General features: G+C 30.9%; 2 protein-coding genes across 4 annotated transcripts; both read left to right on the forward strand.

Annotated features, from left to right (window-relative positions):
* Nucleotides 1–303: 303 nt before the first annotated feature.
* On the forward strand, nt 304–1,452 carry LOC129316477 (receptor-like protein EIX2). The gene has a single exon (XM_054960900.1). The coding sequence runs from the start codon at nt 304–306 to the stop codon at nt 1,450–1,452; it is 1,149 nt and encodes a 382-aa protein (XP_054816875.1).
* Nucleotides 1,453–1,475: 23 nt separating this feature from the next.
* On the forward strand, nt 1,476–4,539 carry LOC129315075 (receptor-like protein EIX2). 3 transcript variants are annotated; one of them, XM_054958594.1, is made up of 2 exons: nt 1,476–2,857; nt 4,409–4,539. In XM_054958594.1, exon 1 carries the CDS (start codon nt 1,571–1,573, stop codon nt 2,852–2,854), a length of 1,284 nt encoding a protein of 427 aa, XP_054814569.1. In that variant the 5' UTR covers nt 1,476–1,570; the 3' UTR covers nt 2,855–2,857; nt 4,409–4,539. The 3 variants fall into 3 exon arrangements, with proteins under 3 accessions (XP_054814569.1, XP_054814567.1, XP_054814568.1); XM_054958592.1 differs by lacking the exon at nt 4,409–4,539 and adding an exon at nt 3,015–3,241; XM_054958593.1 differs by lacking the exon at nt 4,409–4,539 and adding an exon at nt 3,018–3,241.
* Nucleotides 4,540–11,476: the final 6,937 nt, after the last annotated feature.

The raw sequence follows: 11,476 nt of genomic DNA on the forward strand, positions 1-11,476 counted from the left end.
CAAATATTATCATTATATTGTAATAATTTATGTAAACGTCCTTTTAGTAATTGCTTGAGTCACCATATGATTTATTTTATTATATTACAAAGTCCATTAAATTTTTTGAAGTATTCACACGTTTTGTCGCTATGTGCGTGTGAAACTATTATCAGTCAAAACTCAACATTACAAAGTCTTATTTTTTTAAAAAAAAGAAAAGTGGTACTTCATTTTCATAATGAAAAATAAATGGCTATAAATTGAAGTTTAATTTCGAAGGTTGGTGCGCAATCCAAGTTGTGTGAGAAGATCACAGTGACCATGCATCCAAATAGTCTAGAACTGCTCAAAGCCATATTGTGTATATGGGTTTTGCACGTGCATTGTCTGCAAAACAAAAACATCAGTTGCATAGAGAGGGAGAGGCAAGCACTTTTGCAGCTGAAGAAAGGGTTTGCGGATGACTATGGCCTTTTATCTTCATGGAGTGAACATGGAGACTCTGATTGTTGCAGCTGGTGGGGTGTTGAGTGTAGCAACCAAACAGGCCACGTTGTGGTGCTTGATCTTTCTACTCATGAATATGATCAACCTTTAAGAGGTGATATTAGTGCATCATTGGTGGAATTGCAACATTTAACTTATTTGGATCTAAGTTGGAATAATTTCCACGGAAACCTGATCCCAGAGTTCATTGGTTCTTTTACCAATTTAAGATTCCTTGAATTGTCTCATTCTTTTTTTGGTGGAAAAATTCCTTCTGAATTGGGAAGGCTTTCAAACTTGAAAGTTCTTTCTCTAGGAAGAAACTATCTAGAGGGAAATATTCCTTGGCAGTTGGGAAATCTTTCTAAGTTGCAGGAACTTTACCTCTTTAAGAATCATCTAGTGGGCATAATTCCTCACCAACTTGGTAACCTTTCAAGATTAGAGGTCTTTTATCTTCATTCAAATGACAATCTCCAAATTGACATTCAATGGGTGTCACACCTTTCTTCCTTGACTGAACTTGGGTTAGGCGATATGCCAAATATTAGAAAATCCAAAAATTGGTTGCACTTGGTTGGCCAGCTACCAAATCTACTATTTCTATCCCTTAGAAATTGTAATCTTTCAGATTTTGATCTTCTTCAAGTGCATCCTTCCCACCTGAATTTTTCTAATTCTCTTAAATATATCCAGCTTCCTAAAAACAAGTTTACATCATCCATATTCCCTTGGTTGTTCAATTTCAAATCTAGTCTTACAGCCCTTGACCTGGGGGCAAACCTCTTAAAAGGTCCATTTCCAAATGATTTGGGCAAAATAATGGAAAACCTGCAATTATTGTATCTTGATAAAAATCAATTGAATGGATCTTTACCAAAATCAATTGAAAATCTATTAGAATTGAAAGATTTTGATGTTTCAGAGAATCTTTTAAAAGATGAGATCAAAACTTGGGGCCCTTTGCTAATCTCACCCAATTAGATGGGTTAGATTTATCCCAAAACTCTATTACTTTGAAATTCAATGACAATTGGATTCCTCCTATGCATATGGGATCATTTCATGTGCAATCTTGCACGTTAGGCCCTTCTTTCCCCAAATGGCTTCAAACACAAATGAGTTATCCTTTCTTGATGTTTCTAATACTGGGATCTTAGGTATAGCAACAATGACCTCTTTTCTTTGCTCCCCCAAGGAAAGCTTGATCTTTTTAAACATGTCAAACAACCACTTCAAAGGACAACTTCCAAATTGTTGGAATCACTTAAAATCAGTAAGAGTTATTGATTTGAGTAATAATGAATTCTCTGGGAAAATTCCAACTTCTATGGGTTCATTACTCTTGGTTCGACACTTAATTTTGCGCAACAATCACTTCAGAGGCCAACTTCCATCCTTGAAGAAATGCACCAACTTGATAATGTTGGATGTGGGACAAAATGAATTATCAGCACCCATCCCTCCATGGATAGGATCTAGCCTTTCTAAATTGCAAGTTCTTAGCTTGACAAAAAACAACTTCTTTGGAAATTTGCCACTGAATTTTTGTCATATCACAACCATTCAAGTCTTAGATCTTTCACTAAATAATTTATCTGGACAAATACCAAGATGTCTCCAGAATTTCACTGCAATGACTACAAAACCTAGCATCATGGAGGGCATTGATGAATTCTTTGTCCTTCAGAATGGTTCTGCCTTATCTATGATTTGGCATGATTTTTATCTTGTCATTAAGTGGAAAGGAAAAGAATTGCCATTCAAAAATAATAGAAGACTTTTGAAGTTTATCGATCTCTCCAATAATCAACTAGTTGGGGAAGTTCCAAAAGAAATTGGAAGCCTCTCAGAACTAGTATCTTTAGATTTATCAGGTAATAATTTGAGTGGTGAAATCCCTTGGGAGGTTGGAAAGTTACATGCCCTTGATTTTCTTGATCTATCAAGAAACCACTTGTCAGGAAGAATCCCTTCAAGTCTTTCTAAAATTGATAGGCTTGCTGTCTTGAATTTATCCAATAATAATTTGTTTGGAAAGATTCCGTTGGGAACACAGCTCCAGAGTTTTGATGCCTCTGTGTATGAAGGAAATAATCTCTGTGGGAGTCCACTTGAAAAACTTTGTCCTGGCGAGAAAGAATTAGAAGGCCCTGTGGCTGTCATGAAACCAGAAGAAGAGGAAGATGATTCCATTTTGAGCCAAGGATTTTACATAAGCATGGGTTTAGGATTTGCCACTGGATTTTGGGCCATCTTTGGTTCCTTGCTTCTGTTCCGTTCTTGGAGACATGCCTATTTCAACTTCCTATATACTCTGTACGATAGAATTATAGTTCTCACAATCATCAATGTAGCAAGGTGCCGCAAGTTCTGCGCAAGATGAGTGGTAATCACTTCCCTTTTTCATTCTTTATTCTTGTCTTTCCATTTTTGCTAATCAGTGTGATCATGAAATTAAGACAAATTTAATTAAGTAACTCAACTTTTATACTAAAATTTTTATTGTGATTAATTGGGTTTTGAATGCTATTTACTACTATCAGTAGGATGATGAGAGAAGTCCAACTGTTCGAAGTTTGAATGCATGCATGGATGGGGTGATTGTCAGAGAGGCAATTTGGTGTAGAAGCATCTATAAGCAATGGGATTCTACTTCCTACTAGATAATAAAGCATCCTTAAGTGGTCATGTTAATTAAATTATTTACCATTGTTACACTTGTCTGTGTGTGCTTTTTTTTTTTTATTTGGTTTGATGAAACTGTTTTCGTCTTGTTTTACCGGGTTACCTATTGTGATATTGTTAATTAGACTTGTGAAACTTATCTTTTCTTTTATATATGAGTTGAATGACATTATCGCTACAAAACTAGTTTTCTTTTCTTTCATTTTTCTTTCTAACTGTGAAACTTGTCTTTTCTTGATATATTTTAATATCCTCATGGCATGCAAGAGTTAATTTGCAAATTTAGATTGAAACATTGAACACAACCAACCAACATTTATGAGCTTGTGTATAAGAAGGATTGTCTTTGACAACAGATCCAAAAAACCATAATGAATAATAAGTAACCCAAATATTACAGGCTTCCTCTGACTAAAGAACTCTAGACTTAGTTTGACTCTCTAAAACATGCTTGCCCTTTTAATTTATTTCATTGCTTTTTATGTAGAATATGTGATTTCATCAATTTTAAGAGCATTAGGTTGAATCTTGTATTGGTTAGTTGAAATCAAATATTAGTATTTATATGTTTATACATCCTAATATTTTTTTTTATAAACTATAAGAGATCATTCTTCTTAAAGGTTCATGTTGAAGTATAAAACGTCTTCGAGCTTGTTGCGTACGATGTGTGGTTGTCCTGAACTTAATTTTAAGTCATTTTTATTCCTCAACAATTGAAATCACTTGCATCATTATGCCGATGTTAACATACCTTAATGATTCCATTTTCTACTTTGTGGGCCGTACTATTTTGTACAAGTGGCTGACACACCATCCTCCTCCCACTCTCCCTCCTTCTCTTTCTCCCCTCTTTCTCGTCCCCACCTCTCTTATCATTCTCTCTCTCATGTGAATATAATTGACAACTTCCCCTCTCTCCTCTCATCATACTCTCTCTCCTCTACAAAATAAAAATGATTTATTCCTTTCTACAGATCATGCCCACAATAATAGTCTCTAAACTCTATAGAGGAAGCAATATGCAGAATAGGAATAAATCATCTTTGTTAATTTGTTTTGTGAATCTTCTTTTTTCATCTTTGTGAAATTTATAAGTTACTTTATTTTATCAAGTAGTTTTGTCTCTATCTGCAGAGCCCACCTCACAAACAAATATTTGGGACTTGAATGGAATCAAATTTAAATCATAAACAAAAACATTTTGAAGTCAATAGTTTTTTAACAACTTTTCTGTTTTTCTATCTTTCAGGTCCATTGAATCTGCTTAGTTTGTTTCACTTTTAGGATGGTTTTGTTAAGTGCCAGCCCGTGAAAAATAGTAGGCCAAATGGTTTATATTAGGCAAAAAGCGCGAAAAAAATTAAGGAAGAGAAAATGACAAAGCGAACCCCAAAAATATAAAATGCACAATATGTACTCATGATCAGTATTTGACCCTTTCCTTCGTTAATTTTTTATTTGTTTAGTTATTGCTTCTTTATTATTTATTTATATAAACAAAAAAGTCTATGATTATCTCTAAATACCTTATTTTGATTAAAAAAATACCATGTGAGAAAGACTACGTATGCAAATTTCAACCGTCCGATTTTTTTTTTTAATTACCATGGGACTCATCACTCAAAGTTATCGTCCTTTTTTTTTTTTTGTCACAACACAACTGGAAAAATTATACTAAAACCATATCAGAACAAAACAAACACCGCAAGTTATCCCTGTGACAATGACATAATCAAATGAACTTCATCACCTTGATCTAAACCTAAATATTCTGCGGTTCCTACCATTTTTTTATTTAACTGAAGATTCAGTGAAATTCATCATTATGCTGCATGCTCGTAATCGTTTTGAACTTTGATCCTGAAAAATAATAAAAGAAATTATGTCTAATTGACCGATTGAAATATTAACTAACTTAGATATCATAAATTGGGGATTGCATGTATATATATATATATATATATAAGAGTAATTATTACACCATTGACCATTTGCATTAATTGGCTAGGGATTTTATCTTTTTTATTAGAAGTCTTAAGGTCGAGTCATAGTTATGCATCAATAATTTGAAAATATCCTCAACATATTTATTTAACACAATTCAATTTCAAACCTAATTGTTTTGTCCTCCTTTTCTTTTATTGAACTACTAACTTGATTATTATAACTATTCATAATCTAAACCGAAAAATGTATGATTCTCTATCCCCATGAGTTACTCACGTAGGTCTCCCCATAGATGACATTAGTTATTTCTATCCTTCAATCAATTACGCACTCACAATTAATTTCCTTGCTCTCTATACATCCTTGAGAGTCACAGCTGGTTTCCTCTATGGCTTGTTATTTTTTTAGTTATGTATTAAACTCTTGATCTATACTTAGTTGATTAACAAATGAAATTAATTCTTATAAAAAATGAAATTAATATTTTCCACTACTTCTTAATTGCTGTTATTTTATTTTCTTATTTTCTTTTATTGTTTAGTTTAATATAAAAAATTATTCATATAATATCTTATAATTGTTATTTTCGATATACCCAGACAATGGGCAAGATATTGTTCTAATTTGTTGTTAAAAATTGAATTAAAAAAAGAGACAAAAGACTAGTACCATTTTGTCAAAGAAACTAATTTAATTTATCAGTAGTTAATCCATTGCATCAAGCTCAACGTTATTATATTATCCTTGAGCCTCGCATTTACTTCGTCATCAGCTTGGTAAGCAAATTCATTCAATACCTCATCATTTCCTTATCTTCCGGTCTCACCACTCGCATAGTTTTTTTTTTTTTTTAGGTAAATTAACGACGGTTTCTTCTTTTGTACTGGTAGGAAGCCATCATGGCTAGGTTAGCAACAATGCCTTATTCCTTCCACTGCCAATGGACTTACGATGTTTTTATCAATTTTAGAGGCGGGAAATTTATATCATCCTCTAAGTCAAAAGGGAATTTGCACCTTCCTTGATGGTGAAGAACTAAGAGCAGGGGATGAAATTACCGCAGAACTTCTCAAAGCAATTGAAAATTTTAAGATGGTCATTATTGTATTTTATAAGACTTGCGCTTCCTCATCATTTTATCTCAATGAGCTTGTTAAGATCTATCAGTGTATTAAGAGAAATGGTGGGTTTGTTTTGCCAATTTTTTATGATGTGGACCCCTCAACAGTGCAACATCAAAGGAAAATTATGAACAAGCACTATCTATGCAAGAGAAAAATCATAGGGTTGATGAGGAGAAGATAAAAAGTTAGAAGCTCTCATTGCATAAATATTCAAGATTTCTCATGGCTTCCATTTTGATCCAAGGTAATTCACAACTTTTAAATTGTTTTTCCTTACCTATCACTAGCATTGTATTCGATTATAAGTAAATAAACATAAATTTCTTCGCAAGACGAATTTAATTAGTATTAACATAACTTTATGCAAATTTTCAGGCACGGTTATGGATATCAGTTTATTGAAAGGATTGTGAAAGAAATATCTAGTAAAATTTTCAAATAAAGATTTTATAACCAGAACTCGAGACTCTAATCCAACAAGTTTAGCAATAAACTGATAGATATTTACAGCTCTTGTGGCATGGTTTGATTAATTTTGTAATAAATTACTTTAGAAGAGTATGTCTTTGGTTTATTATTTCTATATCAACTGCAACTGTTGAGCCCCAAAAATTCATGTTATTATTATACATAATGAAGACCACAACCATGACGACTCTTAAACTAGGTTTTGATCTAGTTTGGACTATTCTCGATAATAATTCATATGAAATCATTAATGTAAAATTTAAAAATTCCCTTCATATGTTTCGTGTGATGATTATTGACTTTAAAAATGTTTGGGGTGTTTGATGAAACTTAAAAATGGAAGCGATAATGATTCTAAAGGAAAAGGAAGTAGGAACCTGGCTTTGGCATTAAATTGATGTCAAACGGGAGAACAAAAGGGGAAGAGAGACAAAATAAAAAGGTTGTATTTGTCTGAAAGTAGGTAGTAGTTTGTTTTGGTCCTATTTATAATGTAACATCTGAATTTTTAATGTTTTGGGGGTGTAGTATTTGACCAAAAACCAGGGTAGGTAGATCTCATTGGTTGAAGGTATGTAGATCTCAATTATAACTAATTAATGATAGATAACGTATATAGTTTTAAAGTGAAATCGATTGAAGGAAATATAGAACTCAAATCTCAAATTAACAATAATTTTATATTTCAGACCTCTCCAGAAGTATATTTAATATTTATGAGTTAAAAATTGAATATATTTGGTTCGAATACCGTTCACTGATGTGAGGCACTCATTGGTGAGTGATCTGTAATCCCTCCTGGAAATTCTCAAAGTTTATCATTTAAAAAAATAGAATTAAAAAGACAACTATGTATAATGTTATAATATTTTAAGTAAATGAAATTGTATAGAGTGAATTATATATCTAAAACATTAATTTTAAGGAAAAATTACATCTCAAGTTTTAAATTTTAAGTATGTTAACATTCCCAATACCTTTTGTACATTGATAATTATATATTGACGATTTGAAATAAAACAAATAGTCTGGCAAAAACAATAAAACAAATAGAATAGAACTTGAAATTTTTTAAAAAATAAATCAGTACACACACACACACATTTTGAAAAATTATACGTAAATTAACAATAAATAATGCTTTAGTCGCGTAAACGCTAATTCCTTTAAATGATTGATTACGAATAATTTAATAAAAAATACTAACATATAATATAAATGTCTAGTACATTTCTCGTTTCCCTTTTTATTGAGGGAAAGTAAATAATAATTTTTAATTAAATTGTGCTTGTGCTTTGTTATTTTTCAATTACTATATTTGATTATACAGTAGTGCTCACGTGATCTAGACATTCTATCGATTTGAGTTGTATGGCAGCAAATGCAATTGATTTTTTTTCATTCCATCTTTGATATTTTGAAAATTTTAGAGGTATTACTGCTTCTCACTCAAATTAATTTAAACCCGGTTGTGTGGGATTGTGTTATTATGAATGATGGCCTCATGATTATCTTAAAAATGCTTTTAATATATTTATTTACCATAATTGTGTATTTTAAAACACGAACTCAAGACCTAGAATAAGATTCAAGAATACAATTGATTGGTTTCTCTCAAATGCATCTATTGCAAATGTAAATCATTCATGTCATATGATCCAAAAAAAACGTCATTCATGTCAATTAAAAAACGCTGCATCATTATAATTTTAACAACTATTAAATCTAATATCACGATCCAAGTCTTGGGCTTGCCTTACTATTGAAAAAAATGTCAAGATCCATGTTTGTAATCTTCAATACAGTGGAGACAAAAAATATTATTTAACTAAGTCTTTGTATATTTTTTTGGAAAAATGACAATAAAATCCTTTTAAATTATATAAATGATAGTCCCTCAAAATGTCATAATACAATAAAGTTCCTAGGGAACTCTTTCAATAACTATTTTGAGAAAAATACCATTTTAAACATTTTTTAAAGAATCACAACTTTTATTCTGTAAATCATAAGAGTTGAACAAGAAATCATAACTTATTAAGTGTAATTTTTGTTATTAAAAAACAAGCTCCAGTAACAACTTTTGTTTAAGAAATAACAACTTTTGTTTTGTGAATCACAAGAGTTGAACAAAAAATCACAATTTGTTAAGTATAGTTTCTATTATTGAAAAATAGGTTCTCAAAATAGCAAAATCCGTTCACAACTTTTGTTTAAAGAATCACAACCTTTCTTCAGAAAATTACAATAATTGAACAAGAAATTATAATTTGTCAATAAGAGTAAAATGGTGTTTTTCCTAAAAGAGTTATTGATAAATAGGTCCCTAGAAACTTCATTGGTATTATAACATTTTAAGGGATTAAATTATCATTTACATAATTCAAAGAGATTTTATTGTCATTTTCCCTTTTTTACCAACAAGTCTTTTTATATTAAATTAAAAGATTATTTCTTAATAAGCAGGGCCTATGTATTGTTTTATAAATAGGCCGTTCATTTTGTTATGGTCAATGGGGAGACTTGGACTTTTCTAGCAAGACATAATATACTTTTCACTGAATTCTGCGTTTCTGCTTTACAGCTATACTTTGATGGCGCGTTGTTATTTCTTGGGAAAAAAATCCCATTAGTTAGTACTTTCTGCATAAATTGGTGGTCGTAACAATTAACTCACTTTGAATAATATATTAAAACATTAATTATGTATTTTTAAAAAAACTTAATTTTATTCATAGCTTCCAACAACTTTCTTAAAAAAAAAATTGTTACAATAACATGACTTTGTTTTTTTTTTTTTCTCATTTTTTTCTGTCCACTGGCTTTGTACTTCCCATCTCAAGAGATTAGGGATGTCTCTGTTTCCCTTATTCTCAATTTCTCACCTTTTCTTTACGTTGTTGTTAGATCCAATTTTAATAATTCAAATTTATTTGTATATTTTTATATTTATAATTAATTTTTGGATTATAATAAAATTGTTTGGATATATTAATTATAATTAAAATCCAAAAAAGAACTAAAAAAATGCACCTTAATCAAATTTAAAGTATGCAAGACTAGTCTTTTTTACTAGGGCTTCTATGTGAAGCCCACCTCTAATACTGTAAAGTAATCTTTGCGGGTCCTTCCTAACATCTTCCTGCCAAACTTCTTAGTTTCTTAGGTGGTTTCATATACTTGTTTCATGAAAAATTCACACGAGTTACTATGTAAAATTGCAACAAATTGAATAAGAGGAGGAAAAAAAAACCGACACTCTATGTAGACTTTTTTTGCTTTCAAAAAGTTTACGTGCACACCACGAGGAACATCTTCAACAATTTTCCTATGAGCATGAAAAGGGAAGAAGTTATTACTTCAACAACTTTTCCAGAATAAATTGTTTTTATTTAGATTTTATTGCTTATATTATTGATTTGAACATTCATAAAAGCACTAAATAAGGAATACTTCTCCAGCTATGCAGTCTACACGTGTCATTTAACTTGCAAAGGAAATTTGTAAAATGATAACTTTACAAGTACCACAAATTAGTTTTTCTATGGGAACACAACGAAGGTTTTAATAGAGTGGTATGTTTAAAAAGTTGTATGATATAATTAAAATGCCTCTATTTTATTATATATTTAAGGAAGTTAAAAAATTGTTGCTATTATACAATTTAAGTATTTAATGATATTAGGATGAGGGTAATTTTTTTTATAAATTATACAATTTGAATTTAGTTGAAAAATTACTTTATATATATAGTAATAAATTAGTTATTATCTCTCCAAATAATTGATCAAAGACCCCTCCTCTCCCTTCATTTCCAATAAAATCAAATAGGGTAATATTAAAAATTATCACCACCCATCCCTTCCACCTACTCCCCTCCAAACCAAGCACACCTTTTACTAAGTGAATGAAAGGGGAAAAAAATAGCGGTGTGTCTTGGTATAGAAATTAGCCCCTAAGGTCATAGTGTGAGATCTCAATAATGGCTCTTGTTTTCTTACACAGTGCTATATATTGTCCTATTTATGAGACACAAATTTTAGAAAGTTCATTTGGTCCTATTCATAACTTATGGTACAACTTTTTAGGTAATATTTGAAAAAGAAAAATAACATGACATCACTTTTTAAATTTTTTATATAGGGATATATTTAAAATTTAACACACTTTTATTCCTTTTATTGTTTTTGCATTAACATTGGTGAAGTTGATAGGAATGACTTATTAAAAAGATTGGAGGAGTATACCACACAATAGTCTAATTTAATTTAGAGTAAAAAAGTGAAAATACCTACAAAAGTCATCGACTAAGGGCATTCAATAGCCTCAAGTGAGGAAAAGAGCATAAATGCTGATCAAACAGTTAACTTTGCCCTAATATCAATAGTTTCCTGTATTAAATGCTGACTGTACCTGCTACATGTTGGAGGATGGATAGTGAAACAATATTTCTCAAAAGTTGGCCTTGGAGGTTGTCATGATAGCAACTTTTGTCCTAGTTTTGCATAGCTTACTTCTGTGGGCTATAAATATTAATCCTTTAGACTTTTTTACGAGGTTTTAAATGTATCGCTTGCTATTATGCAATTTTTTTATTGATTTAAATAGTTTATCTCCTTAGTTAGTTTAGAATCATCTTCTAAACTGCACTTAATTTATTTAGTTGTGGTGTGCTTTTAGTAACACTCGAGACAAGTGTTACAAATTTCTATGGAGGTTGATTGATAATCATATGTGAACTCATAATGTTACTTTAGAAGGTGCAGTAGTGACCAATC

The sequence above is a fragment of the Prosopis cineraria genome, unplaced genomic scaffold, assembly GCF_029017545.1.
Source record: "Prosopis cineraria cultivar Desert tree isolate PC_DT_omini unplaced genomic scaffold, ASM2901754v1 PC7, whole genome shotgun sequence".
Taxonomy (NCBI): Eukaryota; Viridiplantae; Streptophyta; class Magnoliopsida; order Fabales; family Fabaceae; genus Prosopis; species Prosopis cineraria.

Excerpts from the sequence above, each read along its gene's own strand:
- LOC129316477 (XM_054960900.1), top strand. The coding sequence starts at position 304 with ATGCATCCAAATAGTCTAGAACTGCTCAAAGCCATATTGTGTATATGG.
- LOC129315075 (XM_054958594.1), top strand. The coding sequence starts at position 1,571 with ATGGCTTCAAACACAAATGAGTTATCCTTTCTTGATGTTTCTAATACT.